Raw genomic sequence first — 23,850 nt, 5'->3', positions numbered from 1 at the left:
CTGTACTTTACATTATATTTGCGTAACTGCCAAAGGCTAATGGGATATTAAAATGTAATTAATTTTGATGAATTTGCACCTCAAGACTTCTAAAACACAAGACCAAAAAGGTACTGAATAGAGTTCTATGCACAGGTTTGGAAGAAACAAATTCTCAAATTCATGTGGAGGTTAACAAATCCCATCTTTCGCATTTAACGCTTTCAATAAATAAACAACTATTTAGATCATTGGTTAGCTCAGTTGGCTGAATGCTGGTTTATACTGCAAAAAGTGATGCCAACAGCACAGGTTCAATAGCTGCACCAGCTGAGGTCACCACGAAGGACTCTATATATAGTTTACATTATTGAAATTATATTACCATTACCATCTGTTAGTTATAGCATAGAAAACGCAACAGAAAAGAAACATCGATGTTTGCTTGCTGTCACCTTCTAGACCCTGAATTCTTAGTCACTATTTCTTGATGCACCTTGCAACTTCATAACACAAAATAGAGACATTATGGAGCAATTTTCCAATCATATCAGACAAACTGTCATGTTCAAACTTTGCATACACTTAACTGATTAAAGATCAAAGTTTACCTGTCTCATTCTAGGTCTTCCTGGAGAAAACTTCCTTTTGGTAATAGCTGGTTTTCCCATGCCTATTTTTGGAACTATGGGTACGAACGTTGATGCAGGAATTCCTGAGAAAGTGCCTGCAGCTAAAGTGCAAGACACATTTGTTACAGGAGAAATTCCAACTGAAACTGTCACAAATTGGGAAGAAATGCCTGACTTGTCGTTCTGTGTGTAGTTATTGCTGGTTTCTCCAAAGGTTTTGACAGTGTTGCTTTCAACAGGTAAACTCATATCTGGTGTATTTTCACTAGGGGCTTTTTCTGCCTCAGAAATGCTGCTACTGAGACATGTTTGAGAAACTTTTTCTTCACTCTTCGGCGGCACGTTATCTTGTAATAGAATTGCTGGGCTCTCCTTAATCAGTGTATCTTCTCGTATGAGCTCCTTATGAGACACTTCTAGGACAGAAATCTCCAATAGTTCTGACTTATTCTCACATAACTGATGCTCTTCTTTCACAAGCACCGATCCTTCAACAACTTCTTCCAAATTTTGTATTTCCTCATCCAGCTGAGGTTGCTCTAGTGTTTCAGGTTTGTTTTCAGTCGCTTTAAGCTCTTGAACATCTGTCACAGGAGATGGATACTCATGCTGCTGAACCGCTTTTTCAGAGACTGAAGCCTCCTTTGCTAAATCAGCTGTATGGACGACTGCCAAATCTACAAGCACAAAATATTTTGAATGAAATAAAACTAATATTTTACAGGTGCTAAACACTAGATAAACTTCCAGCAAAACATGTAAAGCTGAATTATGTGGCCACCTTGGATGCTCTTACATAATTTATTTATTTTTTGTTAAAGGCAAATCCTTTGAATGCTAAACAAATAGATATGTGTTTCAAAACAATGGCCTAGATTTTGATTTTGGCAAACAAAACACATTTTGCCAATTACCTCAAAACGAAGCTTTCCACAATGAGGTTACCAATGCAGAGAGCTGTACGGCGTGAATTTTAGCTTTCCTGATATTAATTTGAATCTTGCACTAATTCAAGGATATCTCCAGGGGCCCAGCAACAATTATGACATCAAACAAGGTAAGTCAATCATTAAAGAGTTCCCACATATAGTAAACTACAAAGTGGTTATTATCTTTCATGTGTTGTAAACCTTCGAGTATAATATTATTTTTTTCAATTCTAAGATTTTTACTATAACGTTCATTTCCTGGGACTAGGAAGAGTCTTCGGCACTGATTATAACTTAGGATATCATTAAAATCCCAATTATACTTACTTAACAGGCTGAACTCTTCAGGATTTCTCTCAAAAATGGATAGTACAGATCAAAAATTGATTACCAATTAAACATTCACTCCCTCCACTACTGATGCAAAGTGGCAACAGTGTGTACAATCTATAACATGCACAACAGCAACTCATCAGTTAAATGATGAAAGGTATCATCTTGTGCAGGTATAAGACCATAAGACAAAGGAGTGGAAGTAAGGCCATTCAGGCCATCAAATCCACTCCGTCATTTAATCATGGCTGATGGGCATTTCAACTCCACTTCCCTGCATTCTCCCCATAGCCCTTGATTCCTTGAGAGATCAAGAATTTATCGATCTCTTCCTTGAAGGCATCCAACGTCCTGGCCTCCACTGCGCTCCGTGGCAATGAATTCCACGGGCCCACCACTCTCTGGCTGAAGAAATGTTTCCTCATTTCCACTTTAAATTTAGCCCCTCTAATTCTAAGGCTGTGCCCATGGGTTCTAGTCTCCCTGCCTAACGGAAACAACCTCCCAGCGTCCACCCTTCCCAGTGTTAGACTGGGGTAGACAAGGTCAGAAGTCAGACGACGGCGGGTTACAGTCCAACAAGTTTATTTGGAATCATGAGCTTTCAAAGCATTGCCCCTGTCATCAGATGAAGTCTCAACAGTGCTTTCAAAAAGCACCTGCTTAGTAATAAAGTAACCTACTCAATGAAGCCCAGTTTGCGTTCTTCCTGGACCACTCAGCTTCTGAACTCATTTCAGCCTTGTTCAAACATGGGTAAAAATCCAATTATTTAAGAACTGGAATCAAAAATCTTCCATAGTCTCCGTCATACAACTCTAGCCCTGTACCACGCAACTGACTGAATGGCCTTATAAGCATTTCCCACATTCTGAGAACAAATAAAAGGCAAAATTTTAAACCAAATTACTTGGGTTCCTATGATAGTCTGAAGAAATAAACAGAGTGTAGTTTTAATTGCTACACTTACCTTGAACATACTTCACTGTAATAACGTTTCCAAAATCAATCATAACAGGTGCCACTAGCCCAATATCTTTGGACTTGTGACTCAATAAACTCAATATTACTCTCAGTCAAGAGTTGCTACTGTGAAAAATTATTCAAAGAGCTTTGGGGGGAAACTGAACACATTTTAAGAATGGATCGTACATCAATAAACATTGAAATATTACCTTTGTTAGATCAGGGCAACTGTTTAATGACTCAGTTGCATTTAAATGACTTGATAAAATTGTTACACAGCATGTGTCAGCAACTTAAAATTTACATTCAGTGAACCAGTGATGGCTGATATAGATACGGGCTTCACAAAATGAGATCAGATCAGTTGACAAGTCTGGGAATTATTAAAGTTTATTTGTTATTTGATAATACCATGGTTGGCAACAGATTTGAATTTGAAAGACTGAAGTCTAAAGAGAGCAATTCCTAATTTGTATCAAGGCCTCAAACATGTTACATTGAATTCGAGTCCAGATTTGAAGACAAAGCTAAAATTATTCAGGGTAGTGTGATTTAAGCATAGACTATGCAATGCCAAACTTTAATGAACAAAATGTGTGACTTGGTTGACTGCTTGGGCTGCAGCCTGACTACTATACTTCTAACAGCACTGTTAGTGTATCAACCTCCCTCACAGCAGAACAGCAGCTTGAGGTGGTTTTGGGAAGGGGACTAAATGCTCATCTAACTAGCAATGCCCACACCTGAAGGAATTTTTTAAAAAATCAGGACGACATCATGCAATTGAGGTAGAAAGGTAGAATTGAGGTACAAAACTTCCAAGTGAGATCTTTGGAAATGACAGGAGAAATCTAGCATTTTCAGCTTGAAGAAAACATCTGAGAAATGAGTTTATAGAGTTGCACTTGCAAATGCAATTTATTACTTTCAAATAAATTGTGATACGATGGCAGGGGAACACAGGTAAAGTTAGCACAATACTGCTATGAATCCCATCTTGTGGTATGATTCTCATATAAACTGTGATCAAATATTTGCAATGGATTTTCAGAATGAAGAGCGCAGGTGATAACACTTCACCTGCTTGAGAAAGAACTGGATATATCATCAGGACTGTGGGACCTTCAAGAACGGATAAATATTCAGGCAGGCTCTCTTTTGTGCCAACTGAAATGAATAGGTATAATCTGGTAGCCATTATAAAGACATAGTTGCAGGATGACATGGATTGAGACTTGAATCAATAGATGCAGAACATATACAAATAATGGGAAAGTAGTAAAAGGTGGAAGCGTGACTCAGTTACTTAATAACGGTATTAGTGCAATAGACAGAGATGACCTAAGCTTACAAAACCAAGGCGTGCAAATCCTTTAGTTTGAAATGTGAAAAAAATGAAAACAAAAAGTCACCACTGGGAGTTGTCTACAGACTCCCAACAATAATCACATGATGATAGTCACGGTGATTTTAATCAATATCTTTACTAGAAAAGTTAAATGGCAGAGTAGTCAAATGAGGAGTTCATGCAATGTTTTCAAGGTAGCTTCTCAAAACAGCACATTCTCACGTGAACCAGAGAGGAGGTGATACTCAACCTACTGTTGTACAATAAAATAGGATTAATTAACTATCTCTTGGTGCGGGTACCTGTAGACAGCAGCAACCATAACATTTTACTTTCAGTTTTAAGGTCAGGGGAATTTTACTGAAACTATTTTTTAAATTCAAAAGACAACTGTAAAGGCACGCAAACAGAGTTGATCAGAGTAAATTGCTGAATTAAGTTAAAGGCTGGTAGTGATGCAGGTTCAGAATAGTGGAGGGGGTGGCACAGTGGTAATATCACTGCATTAGTAATCCAAAACCCCAGGCTAATGTCTTGGAGACAAGGGCTCAAATCCTACCAGATACTCAAACTGAATTCAGTAAAATCTGAAATTGAAGTAAAGCTAGCCAAATTGAGAACATGTAACAATGCAATGACCATGTAATGATTATTGCACTTTTGTCCTTCAGGGAAGGAAGGCAACTGGTCATCCTTACCTGGTCTGGCCGATTTGTGACTCCAGAACCATAGCAATGTGGTAGACTCTTAAGTGCCCTATAAATGCTGGCCGAGCCAGCAAAGCCCACAACCCATGAGTGAACTAGTAATCAGGAGAGCTATGCTATCATTTATCATGAGGGGATTTGAATACCCAAGTAGGGCATTTTGAGACTGCATTTAGAGTGCTCACAGAAACGATATACTGTAGAAAGAGGCCATTTGTCTCACTGTGTCTGTGCTGACCTTCCAAACAGCAATCCAGCCCCTTACCCTATCCCCATTTAAGATGGCCAATCCACCTAAACTCCACATCATTGGGTTGTGGCAAGAAACAGCAGCACCTGGTGAAAATTCACACAGACATGGGGAGAACACTGAAATTCCACACAGACAGTCACCCAAGGCTAGAACCGAACCCAGGTCCCTTGCACTGTGAGGGCAGCATTGCTAACCACTGTGCACTATGTCACCTAAGTAAATGTTATTCAGGAGCCAAAGTGACTTCATATTTCCTCATCATTACTTAGAAGATATATGCTTTTCTGCTACTTGGAGAGATTGAATTAAGAGATAAGATACATACTATGCTGTGAGCAATCAGTGCAGTTCTTAATTCAATAAGGAAAATCAATTAAACATGACAGTTCTTACCATTTTCATTTGCCACTGTGGTTTGATCGCCTGCGTGGTTAAAGACATTGGCTGGCTTATGAACACTTTCTTCATGTGATAATTGTTCTTTCATAGTTCCACTAATTTCAACAACACCTACATGTTTTGAAATATCAAAACAAAAAGAAGCCAAAGCCTAAATACTACTTATCAAAATCAGATGTAAATTGAACATCTTAGTTTCAATAAAATGAAGAGTTCTTACCTCATAAAGACATTGTGGTTTTTCATCAAAAATGCTGACTTCTGTTAGTAGCAGCATTATTAAATGTAATTAAAATGTATACAGCCTTGCACTCAATATTTAAACTGCTGACTTAACACTGAACATTAATGACTAGCTTTCGCAAGAACCAATAAGAAAATCACTTCACATCAGAAATAACTTGCACAGATTTCTAAATCTATTTCAGGGCATGAAAGTATTTTAAACACTTAAAACATTTACCAAACACAAATTTATGAGGGAAACTCTTGGTACAAAATGATAAGCTTATATCAGAGGATCACAACATCTATATGCAACGTACTAAAAACTAGTTGCGACACTGATAGCTGCGGTTCAACAGGTTACTAATCAACTTGCTATACTTGACATAAGAACATAAGGACTTGAAGCAAGTGTAGGCTATCTGGCCCCTCGAACGTGCCCTGCCATTTCATAAGATCATGGCTGATCTTTTCAAGACTCAGCTCCACTTACCGACCCACTCACCATAACCCTTACTTCCTTGACTGTTCAAAAATTTATCTAGCCTTGCCTTAAAAACATCCAGCAAGGTAACTTCAACTGCTCCACTGTGCAGGGAATTCCACAGATTCATAACTCTTTGGTTGAAGAAGTTTCTCCTGACCTCTGTCCTACATCTGCTTCCCTTTATTTTGAGGCGATGCCCACCAGTCCTAGTTTCACTTTCTAACAATTTTCCCACTATTCTAAAAGGAAACTTTGGGGATGTTTTGAAACAATAAACCACATGCAAGCAACCGAAGGAAAGATTAAAATTCTGATATGACTCTCGTGGTAAAGGGATCAAACCTTGTAAGGGCTGCTAGCTGGCTCTGTGACTATCATGAAATTGGACAAATTCTTGTGCATTTTGTGATTGCTGAAAACTAGTGAAGACTAGAGATAAAAACACAAGTGCTGGAGAAAAAAAATCAGCAGGTCCAGCAACATCTGCAGAGACAGACAACTAGACTGTGTAATTTTTGAACTGATGCATGCTGTGTCAACTGAGCAGAATTAATGCTCCTGTAAATCTAAACACAGTCCATTTATTCTTTCTAATTATTCACATGTCAATCAACTAATTTGTGACTAGGTAGTAGCAATGTAATGAACTGATTTCTAGTCGGACATGTTTGGTCTTCAAAACCTTTGGCAGGTCCTTATTAGAGAAAAAAAGAAGTTGCTGGAAAAGTTCAGCAAGTTTGGCAGCATCGGAAAAGAAAAAAAATCAGAGTTAACATTTCGGGTCCAGTGACCCTTCCTCAGAACTGATGGTGGCTGGGAAAATGTCAATTTATATGCAGAAAATAGGGAGGTGGTGAGGTAGGGTGTCAACGACAGGATAGAGCTGAAAGAGAGAGAAGAATAGTTGGACAGACGAAGAGTTGCTAACAATCAGGCTGGGAGAGTGAATAGTTGTTAATGTGGGACTATTAGTGACTAATACTAGATAGTGTGTAATGGCAGGATCCGTGGCAAAAAAGCCTGGCATGTGGGCTAAGGGGCTGGGATATGGGAATGCTTAGGCCCTAACATTATTGAACTCGATATTGAATCCAGAGGGCTGCAGGGTCCCCAAGCGGAAAATGAGGTGTTATTCTTCCAGCTTGCATTAAGCTTCACTGGAACACTGCAGCAAGCCAGAGGCAGAGATTTCTGCCAGGGAACAGGGTGGTGCGTTAAAATGGCAGGCAACAGGTAGTTCAGGGTCTCTTTTGTGAGCAGAACGTAGATGTTCTGCAAAACACTCAGTCTATGCTTCGTTTCCCCAATGTCAGTTTACATGGGCCAACTAGAATGCCAAATTAACCAGCATCTAAAAATCTTGTGTCTCAATTTGTTACTTCAGCAAAATGACCAGTGTTTACCTTTCACCTGGCACACTAAAGCTTTGACGCTGCTGGCATAGAACACACTTTTTTCAGAAACTGGGATCTTTTCCAAGATAAGGGCTGTTACATTTATATAATTGCTGTCAAAGTTCATCCTCAACATCAAAGTTGCTGAAAAAAAGTAATGCCAGCTTGGAAGCTAAAACAGGATGTCTTTAGGCAGGGGCTGGATCCATGAGCCACATCCGATAAGTGACTGTGTGATTAAATTATTTTGGCAAGATAACATCATGTTAAGTGTCCTACCAAGCATAGGGCATTTTTCACTCTAACTTCTGTATTTATCACAAATATGACAGCTGTTGGCTGTTGTTTATAAGAGAATTTTAATCAAGAAAGATATGCAAATAAAAATTAGATGAGTACAAATCAAAAGAACTATCAATTCCTACAAAGTGATTGGCTTCCAGAATCTCTGGTGGCACATTCTTCTCTGACTTGACATGGAGCAATGGGACATCAGTTCTATCCAACCTGCTCCGTTCCATCGCTACATATTCTATTTGTTGTCACACTCATTGCAATTATTTCCACTCTTTAAAGATCTATATTTTGCATGTCCTGAGCCTGGGGGAAATTACTCTTTCTTAGACCCTAGCCTAACAGATATATTTTATGGTTATTAGAACTGAGAGGCTTTCCTGACAAAATTTGCCTGCATGGTAAATCACATCACTGAAACGCAAACACAAAACATACTTGGGAGGTGTATGCAAATAATAACTAACATATTCAGATTTTTATGGTAAAATTTTTACATTAAAATACTTGAGTTTATTTAGATAGGGAACATTACTACGCAGCCAATTAAGCACTTATGAAGTGTTATCACTGTTGCAACCCAGACATAAATCCAACTTGGATTCTCTTTTCCCTAGGCAGTCTATTTCCAGGTGGATAATATTTCCATTATTCCTTCGGCTGTCAGTAAAATTTAAATTAGCTGCCCTTGACATATCTTTGGTTCTCCTTTGCCTTCAACTTTGTAATGAAAAATATACAGAAAATACATTAATCCACAGCAAGCCTCACAGAAAATAATTAGCCTTTATTAAAAGTTGTGAAAAACAAAATATTTTGCAATGCCATCAATACAGAAATTAGCAGCAGTTCATTAGATGAAACCACAGAGTAGACTGGGCTTTTATTCAAAAAGGTTAATAAAACACTGAATGTCAATGAAACTAGAAGATTCCAGTAAGCAGATTAATTTAGTTCATGGATTCATACTGGGGACAACTGACGTATGATGCAGCAACTAAAGGGGAATGGAAGCCTAGTAGCAACATCACTGGGCTAGTATTCCAGAGGCCCAAGCTAAAGCTGTGGGGACACTGGAATCTTAAGTCAGTTAATAAAGTTTGGAACTTAAACTAGACTCTGTCATGGTGACCTTAAAGCCATTGGTAATTGTCACTTTCCTTTGGGGAAGGAAACAGCAAATAGGAGGAGTCAAATGTTCGGCTTTCAAGCCTTATGTGCTGATTGTGGCTGACCAATCCAGTCAGTACCCTGTTCCTGCTTTCTCCACGTACCCTTTAATCCCTTTAGCCCAAAGAACTACATCAATCTCCTTCTTGAAAACATTGTTTTAGTCTAGAGATTGTAGGAACTGCCGATGCTGGAGAATCTGAGATAACAAGGTGTAGAGTTGCATGAACACAGAAGGCCAAGGAGCATCAGAGGAGCAGGAAAGCTGATGTTTGGGTCAAGACCCTTCTTCAGAAAAGGTCTAACTGTTTTAAGCAGCAGGGAATTCCAAAGGTTCATCACTATCTGGGCGAAAATAAGTTTCTCCTCATCTCAGCCCAATATGCACTGAATCTGTGATCTCTGATGACTGTGATCCGTGTTTCTGGACTTCACTGTCATTGATAACAGCCTTCCTGCATTTACTCTGTTTAGTCCCATTAGAAATTTATAGGTATCCATGAAATATTCTTCTCATTCTTCAACCTCCAGTGAAGAAAATCATTACTGATCTAGGCTCGTTTTTTTATGTCAGTCTTGCCACCCCAGGAATCAGTCTGGTAAATTTTTGCTGCACTCCCTGCATAAACAGAACATCCTTCCTCAGATAAAGAGATCAGAATTGCACACAATATTCTGGGTGTGGTCTCACCAAAAGCACTGAAACACTGCAGCATGAAGACATTTCTGCACCTTCAACCAAATCCTCTCACTACGAAGGCCAACATATATTTTGCCATATTCACTGCCTGCTGCACCTGCGTGCTTACTTTCAGCAATTTGTGTACAAGGAGACCAAGTTTTGCTGCACCTCCCTCTTTCTCAACCTATCCCCATTCTGATAATAGTTCACCTTCCTGTTCTGTTATCCTTACCTGGTTTGGTCTACTCCAGACCCAGAGAATACTCCCTTCAAGGACAATTAAGCAATAGATACTGGCCTCATTAGTGATGGATTCATTCCATGAGAAGTATTATATTTAAAAACAATAACAGTCCACTTCTGGGAAAATAAGGACAAGTACAGTAAAGTTTTGCTTCCAAAGTCAGATGAAAACTTGGTCTAGAATATTTTTGTTCAATCTTCCCTTTGCATTGAATAATATGGCCTTACTGAACTTTCCTTATGGTATTACTTTCCTTTTGAATAAATTTCCATTTATTAAGGCAAAACCATCAGTGTTGTGTCCTCAGAAATAGGAGATAAGATTAGCCATAATTCTCAAGTGACTACGTAGGGCCCCTCTTGTCAAGCGTGCATGTTGAGTGAGCACAGGATTACTTTTAGCTGATGTCTATGAGCAGCCTAAAAGCTACTTAGACTTGATGCGCAGACTCAAACAACAAGTAACAACTGAGTGTAATAATGGATTGCCAATGTCTTTGATTCTTGCCACTGATCCAATGATTTTATCAAAGGGAGAAAATTTGACAGGTGGAAGAACACAAAATCCTGCATCCTATTCAAATGTACAAAAGTAAGCCACCAAATTCAGATGAAAATTACTCGTACAAGTCGAAAAATTCAGTTATTATTTGCAAGGAAGATCGTAAAAAACCTCCTTACACATCCATTTTCTTGGAATTTCAATGTTTATGGTACAGGAAGCAGTCATTCAGCCTATTGCACCTGCACTGGGTCTTCAAGAGAGCATCATTTACTTAATGCCAATCTCCCATGTTCCCCTCCCACACCCTCGTACACGATTTCACTCCAAATCATCATCCAATGCTCCTTTGAATGCCTCAACTGAACCGTCAGCATCTCTTCTTCAGGCATCCATTCCACATCCCACTACTCACTATGATTTTTTTTTTCTGACATTATTATTCCTTCTTTCATAGATCAATGCCCTCTTGTCATGTTCCTTTTACGAGCATGAACAGATTCTCACAGATTCTTAGTAGTGTAGATGAGCAGAGAGATCTCAGTGTCCATATACACAGATCCTTGAAAGTTGCCACCCAGATTGACAGGGCTGTTAAGAAGGCATACAGTGTTTTAGCTTTTATTAATAGAGGGATCAAGTTCCGGAACCAAGAGGTTATGCTGCAGCTGTACAAAACTCTGGTGCGGCCGTGCTTGGAGTATTGCGTACAGTTCTGGTCATCGCATTATAAGAAGGATGTGGAAGCTTTGGAAAGGGTGCACAGGAGATTTACTAGGATGTTGCCTGGTATGGAGGGAAGGTCTTACAAGAAAAGGCTGAGGGACTTGAGGCTGTTTTCATTAGAGAGGTGGTTGAGAGGTGACTTAATTGAAACATATAAAATAATCAGAGGGTTAGATAGGGTGGATATGGACAGCCTTTTTCCTAGGATGGTGACAGCGAGCACGAGGAGGCATAGCTTTAAATTGAGGGGTGAAAGATATAGGACCGATGTCAGAGGTAGTTTCTTTACTCAGAGAGTAGTAAGGGAATGGAACGCTTTGCCTGCAACGGTAGTAGATTCGCCAACTTTAGGTACATTTAAGTCGTCATTGGACAAGCATATGGACGTACATGGAATAGTGTAGGTTAGATGGGCTTGAGATCGGTATGACAGGTCAGCACAACATCAAGGGCCAAAGGGCCTGTACTGTGCTGTAATGTTCTATGTTCTCTCTAGCTATTTTATTCAGCCTCATTCTCTCCAAGGAGAACTGTCCCAACTTCAACATATCCTCATAACTGAATGTTCTTATTCCTGGACTATTCTTGTAAATCGCTGCCACACTCTCTCTCATACATTCACATCTTTACCATAACGGGACACCCAAAACCGTGCACAATACTCCAGGTGAAGTCTAACAAGTGGCTTAAAAAGTTCAACATCACCTGATTGCTCGTACTCCAAGCACCATTAACAATGTCAAGGACACTATATGTTTTAATAACTACACCCTCTACCTGTCTTTTAAAATTGTATCCCATTTATTATTCAATGTTCTTCCAACCAAAATGCATCATCTCACACTTCTGCCACCCATCTGCCCAAAAATTCCACATTGTGCTTCTCAAACAATTTGGATGAGATGATTAATAAGTTTGCAGTTGACTCTAAAATTGGTGGTACAATGGATAGTGAAGCAGATCATCTAAGATTGCAAACGGAACTTGATCAACTGGACCAATGAACTGAGGAGTGGCAGATGCAGTTTAATTCGGAAAAACGTGAGGTATTGAATCTTGCTAAGACAAACTAAGTCAGGATTTACAAAGTTAATGGTAGGGCCTGGGGAATGTTGTCCAAAAGAGACACCAATTGGTTCAGGTACATAGCTCTTTGAAAGCTGTGTCACAGGTTGACAGGATGGGTAAGGCAGAATTTAGCATGCTTGCCTTCACTGTTCAAACCTGGAAACGGGACATCATGTTGAGGTTGTACAGGACACTGGTGAGGCCACTTCTGGAGTACTATTTGCAGTTCTGGTCACCCTGCCACAGGAAGGATATCACTTGAGAGGGCTTAGAAAAGATTCATAAGAATGTTGCTGGTACTGCAGGGTTTGAGTTATAAAACAGGCACGATCGGCTCCAGCGAAAAAGGTGAATAGTAAATGTCTCTTTCCTACAGTAGGGGAGGTCAAAACTAGAGGGAGTATTTTTAAGGTGAGAAGTGAGAAGATTGACAAGAGATCTGAGGGACAATTTTTTCAGAGAAGATGATTCATACATGGAATGCAGCGTCGAAGGAAGTGGTAGATGCATACACAGTTACATATTTGGGCAGTTACATGAATTAGAAAGGTCCAGAAGTGTATGGCCTAAATGAAAGCAAGTGGGACTAGTTTAATTTGGGAAACTTGGTCAGCACTGATAAGTTGGACCAAAGGGTCTGTTGCTGTGCTGTTTGACTCAATGACTCTAATTTTAGTGCCACTTGCAATCTTTGAAATCAATAAGAGGGATCTGATCACAACAGAAAGCTGTAACAAGACTGGGCAGACTAGATGCAAGAAGGCTCTTTTTCCTGGTTACAGAGTTTGAATCGGGGACAGAGTTGACCGTATGAAACAGCGGTGTGGAAACATCTCTTCACTCAAAGATTAATAAACATGAGGAATTCTGTATCACAGAAAGCTGTGGAGTCCAAGTCACTGAACACGTTCTCGGAAGACGGGAATAATTTCTTCGATTTTAAAGGCAGAGTATGAAGAAAAAGCATGAATATGGCATTGAGATCAAAGATCAGCCATGATACAGTAATGGCGGAGTAGACTCGAAGGGCCATATTAACTATACTTGTTCCTAGTTTCAACGATAAATTGTCAAAGCTGATTGTTACAGTGCCATAAACTCAATTTAACTCATGTTTAACTGCTGTCCATCTGATCTCGGATTGGTCAACACCAGCAGGCATGCCCAAAATGCAAAGTTTTAAGCCCAGCAGCAAATTAAAAAGCTGTTGAATTGGCAATGAGATAACACGGTGTAGAGCTGGATGAACTCAGCAGGCCAAGCAGCAGAGGGACAGGAAGGCTGACATTTCAGGCCTAGACTTTTCTTCAGAAAAGGTTTTCAGAAATGATGTTTAGACAATGTTAAATATAAATTAATCCTTTTCCAGTAGCAGATTTGTGCAAATGACAACGTGCTTGATAAGCCATCTCACCCTAACTCATTCAAAAACTAGCAATAGAGAACAAACTCTTACTAACTTCCACTGCATGGATGCTTAAAAATAATTTTAAAACGGAAAGAACAAGAAAGAATTTCATTTTATAGTTTAGTCACGAATTTAAAAAGCATTTGAATGTTAAAAACTTACATATCAATATTTAGCAATGGTATAGGCTGGTGGGAAATTCACTTAAAATAGTTGGCCTTACTACATGGTAGACAATTGCTATGAAATACTATTCTACAATAGCAAACTGATAATCTAACTGCATACTGCTAAGAGAATGCAAATTATGTAGTGGGTGTTATTGAATTCAGAACAATTTATGGCCTCAAATATGGACTCTCGTCTAAAATAACTCACCAATCTTCCCAATTAGTCTGCCATTAACCATCTGGGCCAGTTTTATCAGACACAACAGCATTCACTGAATTAGTAGGAAAGGCATGTTTGAGACCTTTTCACATCTGTCATTCTTGCCCTTTGTTACAGTCAGGCTATTCTCTTGATTAGTAGCATGCTGTTTGGGCAGGAGTGGGATAACATAATCAGGCCATAGCTCAAAAAGGGAACAAGGCACTAATAATCAGCACTGACTAGTTAGAAAAATAGGGTTACTTTTTAAAACTGTTGCAGCTCACCAATAGGTTAGTTGCTCCAGCCTCCAGAGGAATTTTGCTAACATATTAAGTGCTGTGCTCAAATCTGACTCACACACCAAGTCATTTTATTCCAGTTTTTCAATAAAATGCATTACTTTTAAATGTTAACTTTTAGTATGTACTTATGTTCTTACCTATGGCAGTTTCTTGAACAGAGTGAACAGTTTCGATATTTTCACAAGATTGAATATTTTCCATTGCAACCTCTGTTTCTTTACATATGGTACAGATGTAGCATTCCTTTAGTGAAGCATCTTCAGTATTCTCTGAAGATCTGTCACATTCTATGTGAACCCATCTAGAAAGGGGAGCACAAAAGAGTGTTGAAAATTTTCAATAAACCTAAAAATCATACATGAATCAGGATAACGATTCTTCAACTTCCCTGGGACATGCAATTCATGATGCCTCCAAATTCACTTGACTATTCTGAATCAGCTGAACTACGAAAGGAGTGGGGAGAAATAATCATGAAAAATAAACAGTTCAGAAAAACAAATAAACCAAACAGACAAAAAACTGAAATCAAAACAGACAATAAATTTCATTTTTTAAATTTCCAATTAAGTTAGTGTTCACTCAGGCTCAAAGTATTGGTTGCAAGTTCACTGCATCCCAGTACATTACAAATGAAGAACATACACAAGAGTTCAATGCAACTTTTAAACTCAGTACTTACAACAATTCCATTATATCAAAATGATTAACAAAAAGATCTGAAACAGAACAAGGAGTGTTAAAGACAAAGCTACTTTTGCTCGCTTTAGTGGTAGGCTAGCAGCAACAACATGCAATCCTGGCAATAGGTCAACTGTCCAACTGCTCAATCTGGGAAGAGTATCTCATACAAGACATTTCTCGTGGGGTTTTGAGATTAAAAGTGCAAAGGACTGAATTATCTCCTTTTGTCCGCTAACAATCTGTCTTCCAAGGCAGCATACTCAAATGACTCTCCACAGTAGGTGATCAGCATCACTGTGAAGACAGTTAAAACAATTAAATGTTGAAAAGGATTTGATAATTTAAAAAACAAAGAACTCATTTTTCTTTTAAGCAAACGATCCTCTGAAGGAATAAAAGTGCAGACAAGATTATAGAACAGAGAACAGTACAGGCCCTTCAGCCCACAATGTTTTGCCGACCTATTATCCTATTCTAAGATCAAACTACCCCGCATTTTACTATCCTCCATGTGCTTATCCAAGAGTCGCTTAAACATCCCTAACATATCTGACTTCACTACCACTGCCAGCAACGCATTCCATGCACCCACCACTCTGTGTAAAGAACCTACCTCTGGCATCGCCCCGATACTTACCTCCAATCATCTTAAAATTATCCCTCCTTGTAATAGTCATTTCTGTCCTGGGAAAAAGTCCTTGGGTATCCACTCTATTATGCCTCTTATCATCTTGTACACCTCTATCAAGTCACCTCTCATCCTTCTTCACTCCAAGGAGAAAAACCCTAGCTCCCTCAACCTTTCAAGCAGGAATACGCGTTAAGAATGTCACACATTTTCTGACTCAACTCATAACTTTCCTTTCTTTGTCCTTAAGGATGCTTCAGGCGGGATAGAGAGGGAGGTAAAAGGGGTGGAGGAGTTGCATTGCCGGTCAAAGAGGATATCACAGCTGTACTGAAGGGAGGCACTATGGAGGACTCGAACAGTGAGGCAATATGGGTAGAACTCAGAAATAGGAAGGGTGCAGGAACAATGTTGGGGCTGTACTACAGACCTCCCAACAGCGAGCATGAGATTGAGGTACAAATATGTAAACAGATTATGGAACGATTATGAGCCCAGCCAGGTGGTTGAAATTACAGTAGGGGACGACTTTGAAAATAGTGACCACAATTCCCTAAGTTTCACAACATTCATGGACAAAGATGGGAGTGGTCCTAAAGGAAGCATTTTAAACTGGAGGAAGGCCAGCTATACCAAAATTTGGCAGGATCTAGGGAGTGTAGATTGGAAGAAACTGTTTGAAGATAAATTCACATTTGATGTGTGGGAGGCTTTTAAGGAGAGGTTGATTAGCATGCAGAAGAGACATGTTCCTGTGAAAATGAGGGATAGAAAGGGCAAGATTTGGGAACTGTGGATGACAGGTGAAATTGTGAGACTAGCTAGGAGGGAGAAGGAAGCATACATAAGGTCTAGGAGACTGAAGACAGATGAAGCTTTGAAAGAATATTGGTAATGTAGGACGAATCTGAAACGAGAAATTAAGAGGGCTAAAAGGGGACATGAGATATCTTTAGCAAACATGGTTAAGGAAAATCCCAAAGCCTTTTATTCATTTATAAAGAGCAAGAGTACGACAATAGAGTATTCCCCTTGTTTAAGAAGGGTAGCAGGGATAATCCAGGTAGTTACCAACCAGTGATCCTAACGTCAATGGTAGGGAAGCTGCTGGAAAAGATACTGAGGGATAGGATCTATTCCTATTTGGAAGAAAATGGGCTAACCAGTGATAGACAATGTGGTTTTGTGCAAGGAAGGTCATGTCTTCCCAACTTAATAGAATTCTTTGAGGACGTCACAAAGTTGATGGATGAGGGAAAGGCTGTAGTTGTCATATACATGGACTTCAGTAAGGAGTTTGATAAGGTTCCCCATGACAGGCTGATGGAGAAAGTGAAGTTGCATGGGGTCCAGGGTATCAGAGATAATGGGAACTGCAGATGCTGGAGAATCCAAGATGATACAATGTGAGGCTGGATGAACACAGCAGGCCAAGCAGCATCTCAGGAGCACAAAAGCTGACGTTTCGGGCCTAGACCCTTCATCAGAGAGGGGGATGGGGTGAGGGTTCTGGAATAAATAGGGAGAGAGGGGGTGGTGGACCGAAGATGGAGAGGAAAGAGGATAGGTGGAGAGAGTATAGGTGGGGAGGTAGGGAGCGGATAGGTCAGTCCAGGGAAGACGGACAGGTCAAGGAGGTGGGATGAGGTTAGTAGGTGGATGGGGGTGCAGCTTGGGGTGGGAGGAAGGGATGGGTGAGAGGAAGAACAGGTTAGGGAGGCAGAGACAGGTTGGACTGGTTTTGGGATGCAGTGGGTGGAGGGGATGAACTGGGCTGGTTTAGGGATGCGATGGGGGAAGGGGAGATTTTGAAACTGGTGAAGTCCACATTGATACCATTGGGCTGCAGGGTTCCCAGGCGGAATATGAGTTGCTGTTCCTGCAACCTTCAGGTGGCATCATTGTGGCACTGCAGGAGGCCCATGATGGACATGTCATCTAAAGAATGGGAGGGGGGAGTGGAAATGGTTTGCGATGCGGAGGTACAGTTGTTTGTTGCGAACTGAGCGGAGGTGTTCTGCAAAGCGGTCCCCAAGCCTCCGCTTGGTTTCCCCAATGAAGAGGGAGCCACACCGGGTACAGTGGATGCAGTATACCACATTGGCAGATGTGCAGGTGAACCTCTGCTTAATGTGGAATGTCATCTTGGGGCCTGGGATAGGGGTGAGGGAGGTGGTGTGGGGGCAAGTGTAGCATTTCCTGCGGTTGCAGGGGAAGGTGCCGGGTGTGGTGGGGTTGGAGGGCAGTGTGGAGCGAACAAGGGAGTCACGGAGAGAGTGGTCTCTCCGGAAGGCAGACAGAAGTGGGGATGGAAAAATGTCTTGGGTGGTGGAGTCGGATTGTAGATGGCGGAAGTGTCGGAGGATGATGCGTTGTATCCGGAGGTTGGTGGGGTGGTGTGTGAGAACGAGGGGGATCCTCTTGGGGCGGTTGTGGCAGGGGCGGGGTGTGAGGGATGTGTTGCAGGAAATACGGGAGACGCGGTCAAGGGCGTTCTCGATCACTGTGGGGGGAAAGTTGCGGTCCTTGAAGAACTTAGACATCTGGGATGTGCGGGAGTGGAATGTCTTATCGTGGGAGCAGATGCGGCGGAGGCGGAGGAATTGGGAATAGGGGATGGAATTTTTGCAGGAGGGTGGGTGGGAGGAGGTGTATTCTAGGTAGCTGTGGGAGTCGGTGGGCCTGAAATGGACATCAGTTACAAGCTGGTTGCCTGAGATGGAGACTGAGAGGTCCTGGAAGGTGAGGGATGTGCTGGAGATGGCCCAGGTGAACTGAAGGTTGGGGTGGAAGATGTTGGTGAAGTGGATGAACTGTTCGAGCTCCTCTGCGGAGCAAGAGGCGGCGCCAATACAGTCATCAATGTACCGGAGGAAGAGGTGGGGTTTGGGGCCTGTCTAGGTGCGGAAGAGGGACTGTTCCATGTAACCTACAAAGAGGCAGGCATAGCTGGGGCCCATGCGGGTGCCCAGGGCCACCCCTCTTCCGCACCTACACAGGCCCCAAACCCCACCTCTTCCTCAGGTACATTGATGACTGTATCGGCGCCGCCTCTTGCTCCCCAGAGGAGCTCGAACAGTTCATCCACTTCACCAACACCTTCCACCCCAACCTTCAGTTCACCTGGGCCATCTCCAGCACATCCCTCACCTTCCTGGACCTCTCAGTCTCCATCTCAGGCAACCAGCTTGTAACTGATGTCCATTTCAAGCCCACCGACTCCCACAGCTACCTAGAATACACCTCCTCCCACCCACCCACCCTCCTGCAAAAATTCCATCCCCTATTCCCAATTCCTCCGCCTCCGCCGCATCTGCTCCCACGATAAGACATTCCACTCCCGCACATCCCAGAAGTCCAAGTTCTTCAAGGACCGCAACTTTCCCCCCCACAGTGATCGAGAACGCCCTTGACTGCGTCTCCCGCATTTCCTGCAACACATCCCTCACACCCCGCCTCCGCCACAACTGCCCAAAGAGGATCCCCCTCGTTCTCACACACCATCCCACCATCCTCTGGATACAACGCATCATCCTCCGACACTTCCGCCATCTACAATCCGACCCCACCACCCAAGGCATTTTTCCATCCCCACCCCTGTCTGCCTTCCGGAGAGACCACTCTCTCCGTGACTCCCTTGTTCGCTCCACACTGCCCTCCAACCCCACCACACCCGGCACCTTCCCCTGCAACCGCAGGAAATGCTACACTTGCCCCCACACCTCCTCCCTCACCCCTATCCCAGGCCCCAAGATGACATTCCACATTAAGCAGAGGTTCACCTGCACATCTGCCAATGTGGTATACTGCATCCACTGTACCCGGTGTGGCTTCCTCTACATTGGGGAAACCAAGCGGAGGCTTGGGGACCGCTTTGCAGAACACCTCCGCTCAGTTCGCAACAAACAACTGCACCTCCCAGTCGCAAACCATTTCCACTCCCCCTCCCATTCTCTAGATGACGTCCATCATGGGCCTCCTGCAGTGCCACAACGATGCCACCCGAAGGTTGCAGGAACAGCAACTCATATTCCACCTGGGAACCCTGCAGCCCAATGGTATCAATGTGGACTTCACCAGTTTCAAAATCTCCCCTCCCCCACCGCATCCCTAAACCAGCCCAGTTCGTCCCCTCCCCCCACTGCACCACACAACCAGCCCAGCTCTTCCCCTCCACCCACTGCATCCCAAAACCAGTCCAACCTGTCTCTGCCTCCCTAACCTGTTCTTCATCTCACCCATCCCTTCCTTCCACCCCAAGCCGCACCCCCATCCACCTACTAACCTCATCCCACCTCCTTGACCTGTCCGTCTTCCCTGGACTGACCTATCCGCTCCCTACCTCCCCACCTATACTCTCTCCACCTATCTTCTTTACTCTCCATCTTCGGTCCGCCTCCCCCTCTCTCCCTATTTATTCCAGAACCCTCACCGATGAAGGGTCTAGGCCCGAAATGTCAGCTTTTGTGCTCCTGAGATGCTGCTTGGCCTGCTGTGTTCATCCAGCCTCACATTGTATCATCTTGGGGTCCAGGGTATGCTGGCTAGATGGATGTAAAACTGGTTAGGCAACAGGAGGCATAGTAGTAGTGGAAGGGACTTTCTCAAATTAGAGACTTGTGATCAGTGGTGTTCCACAGGGATCTACGTTGGGACTACTGTTATTCGTGATATATGTAAATGATTTGGAGGAAGGGAGAGGTGGTCTGATTGGCAAGTTTGCAATCTTCGATTGGTGGAGTAGCAGATAGTGAAGGGGACTGTCAGAAATTACAGGAGAATATAGACGGATTGGAGAGTTGGGCAGATAATGGCAGATGGAGTTCAAATCGGGCAAATGCGAGGTGATGCATTTTGGAAGATCTAATTCAAGAGCAAACTATACATTAAATGGAAAAGTCCTGGGGAAAACTGATGTACAGGGAGATCTGGGTGTTCAGGTCTATTGTTCCCTGAAGGTGGCAATGCAGGTCAATAGAGTGGTCAAGGCAGCATACAGCATGCTTTCATTCATTCGACAGGGTATTGAGTACAAGAGTTGGCAGATCATGTTACAGTTGTGAGAGACTTTGGTTTGGCCACATTTACAGTACTGTGTACAGGTCTGTCCCACATTATCAAAAGGATGTAGATGCTTTGGAGGGTGCAGAGGAGGTTCACTCGGATGTTGCCTGGTATGGAGAGCACTAGCTATGAAGAAAGGTTGAGTAGTTTAGGATTATTTTCATTAGAAAGATGGAGATTGAGGGGGGGGCCTGATTGAGGTCTACAAAAGGTAGATAGCAAGAAGCTTTGTCTCCCAGAGTTGGAGACTCAATTACTAGGGGTCATGAGTTCAAAGCGAGAGGAGGAAAGTTTATGGGAGATATGCACGAGGGTGTTGGGTGCCTGGAACGCACTGCCAGCAGAGGCGGTAGACGCAGACACAATAGTGTCTTTTAAGATGTATCAGAACAGGAACATGGATGGGCAGGGAGCAAAGGGATACAGATCCTTAGAAAATAAATGACAGGTTTAGACAGAGAATCTCGATTGGCACAGGCTTGGGGGGCCAAAGGGCCTGTTCCTGTGCTGCAATCTTCTTTGTACTTTGTTTTTTCCTCACAAGACCTGCCATCCAGCCTCGGCAGTTTCCTGGTAAATCTCCTCTGCATCCCCTCTAAAGCTTCCACATCCCTCCTATAAATGAGGCGATCAGAACTGAACACAATATTCCAAGTGTGGTCTAACCATATAAAGTTGCAGCCTAACTTTGTGGCTCTTAAGCTCCACTCCCCTGCCAATGAAAGCCATTACACTATATGCCTTCTTAATAACTCTACCAACTCGAGTGGCAACTTTGAGGGATCTATGGGCATGGACCCCAAGATCCCTCTGTTCCTCTACACTGCCAAGAATCCTGCCAGTAACTCTATTCTGCAAGCAAATTCAAACTTGCAAAATGAATCACTTCACTCTTTTCTGGGTTGAATTCCATCTGCCACTTCTTCGCCAGCTCTACATCCTGTCAATGTCCCGTTGCAACCTACAACAGCCCTCCACACTGTCCACAACTCCTCCAACCTTCATGTCATCGGCAAACTTACTTACCCACGCTTCCACTTCCTCATCGAAGTTATTTATAAAGATCACAAACAGAAGAACCAGTACAGATCCCTGCCAAACACCACTGGTCACTCAGCTCCAGGCTGATTACTTTCCATGTACTACCATCCTCTGTCTTCTTTGGACAGCCAATTCCAAATCTAAACAGCCAAATTCCCCTGAATCCCACACCTCCTTACTTTGAATGAGCCTGCCATGAGGAACCTTATCAAATGCCTCACTAAAATCCATATACATCACACCCACTGCTCTACCTTCATTGATGTGTTTTGTCACATCCTCAGAGAATTAATAATTAAACTGAATCACAAGCCTTACAGAAGTGGCTGCTTGCATGAATCATGTTCAAATCTTAGATGGAGAAGGCACTTAATATGTCAAAAGGACACAAGCGAAGAAAGCCATAAAATGCAAGAAAGGAGAAAGTAAACAAAAGAAAATGCGAAATCACAAACTGATCTTGCGTGTCAGAGATAGTAGAAACTGGATAAGCTGAAGAATCTGAGATAACAAGTGTGAAGGTGGATGAACACAGCAGGCCAGGCCGCAACAGAGGAGCAGGAAAGCTTGACGTTTCAGGTTGGGACTCTTCTTCAGAAATGGGGAAGGGCAAGGGGATTCTGAAATAAATTGGGAGACAGGGGGAGGTGGATAGAAGATGGATAAAAGGAGCAGACAGGGTGAGAGGAGACAGACAAGTCAAAGAGGCGGGGTTAGAGCCAGTGAAGGTGAATGTAGGTTGGGAGTTAGGGAGGGGATAGATTAGTCCAGGGAGGAATGGGCAGGTCAGGGGGCGGGATGAGGTTAGTGGGTAGGGGATGGGTGTGGGGCTTGAGGTAGGAGGAATGGTCAGGGAGGTGGGGACTAGCTGGGCTGGTTTTGGCATGTGGTCGGGGAGGGGAGATTTTGAAGCTTGTGAAGTCCACATTGATACCCTTGGGCTGCAGGGTTCCCAAGCGAAATATATGAGATGCTGTTCCTGCATCTTTCGGGTGGAGTCACTGTGGCAATGCAGGAGGCCCAGAAATGGACATGTTGTCTGAGGAGCTGGCAGGGGGAGCTGAAATGGTTCACGACTGGGAGGTGTTGCTGTTTGTTGCGAACTGAGCATAGGTCTTCAGCAAAGCGGTCCCTAAGCCTCCGCAGGATCGCTTTGCGGAACACCTACACAGTTCACAGTGCATTGCCACAGTGACTGCACCCGAAAGATGCAGGAACAGCATCTCATATTTCGCTTTGATACCCTTGGGCTGCAGGGTTCCCATGTGGACTTCACAAGCTTCAAAATCTCCCCTCCCCGACCACATGCCAAAACCAGCCCAGCTAGTCCCCACCTCCCTGTCCATTCCTCCTACCTCAAGCCCCACACCCATCCCCTACCCACTAACCTCATCCCGCCCCCTGACCTGCCCATTCCTCCCTGGACTAATCTATCCCCTCCCTAACTCCCAACCTACATTCACCTTCACTGGCTCTAACCCCACCTCTTTGACCTGTCTGTCTCCTCTCACCCTATCTTCTCCTTTATCCATCTTCCAACCGCCTCCCCCATCTCCCTATTTATTTCAGAATCCGCTTTCCCTTCCCCATTTCTGAAGAAGGTCCTGACCCAAAACATCAAGCTTTCCTGCGCCTCTGATGCTGCCTGGCCTGCTGTGTTCATTCAGCTTCACAACATGTTATCTTGCATGTCAGAAGTGGAGAACAACTCTGAATTTTAGAGCTTCACCTGATCTCTCTCTCCAACTCCATACAAAATCAGGTCTAGTCCTGTATGCCAGAGCACTGCTCTCAATGCATGACCATCTTTCTACAATCACAATGGTAATTAGCCAGGTTGAATTTGTCTTGCTTTTTGTGAACAGGGCACATCTGGGCAATTTTCCACAATGTCACATAGATGCCTATGCTGTAACTGCACTGAAACAGCTTTACTAGGGATTTGGCAAGGTCTGGAGCACAGGTCATCAGCACTATTGCTGGCATTGTATCAATGCCCACCACCTTTGTGGTG

General features: G+C 42.8%; 1 protein-coding gene across 14 annotated transcripts in view; it reads right to left on the bottom strand.

The window, feature by feature from the left end:
- kmt2ca (lysine (K)-specific methyltransferase 2Ca) overlaps positions 1 to 23,850 on the bottom strand; it is a 489,348-nt gene that overhangs the window by 186,244 nt on the left and 279,254 nt on the right. For 13 of the 14 annotated variants that reach the window (XM_059639788.1, XM_059639789.1, XM_048520987.2 and 10 more), the window contains 3 exons: positions 14,557 to 14,720; positions 5,541 to 5,657; positions 591 to 1,288 (listed from right to left, as the gene is read on the bottom strand). In XM_059639788.1, coding sequence (XP_059495771.1) covers positions 591 to 1,288; positions 5,541 to 5,657; positions 14,557 to 14,720 — 979 coding nt within the window. The remainder of the gene's footprint in view (positions 1 to 590; positions 1,289 to 5,540; positions 5,658 to 14,556; positions 14,721 to 23,850) is intronic. The other variant, XM_059639800.1, reaches the window with a different exon arrangement.

The sequence above is a fragment of the Stegostoma tigrinum genome, chromosome 2 (genome assembly GCF_030684315.1).
Source record: "Stegostoma tigrinum isolate sSteTig4 chromosome 2, sSteTig4.hap1, whole genome shotgun sequence".
In the NCBI taxonomy this organism is placed as follows: domain Eukaryota; kingdom Metazoa; phylum Chordata; class Chondrichthyes; order Orectolobiformes; family Stegostomatidae; genus Stegostoma; species Stegostoma tigrinum.
This window is presented reverse-complemented; position numbering and strand designations above follow the sequence as displayed.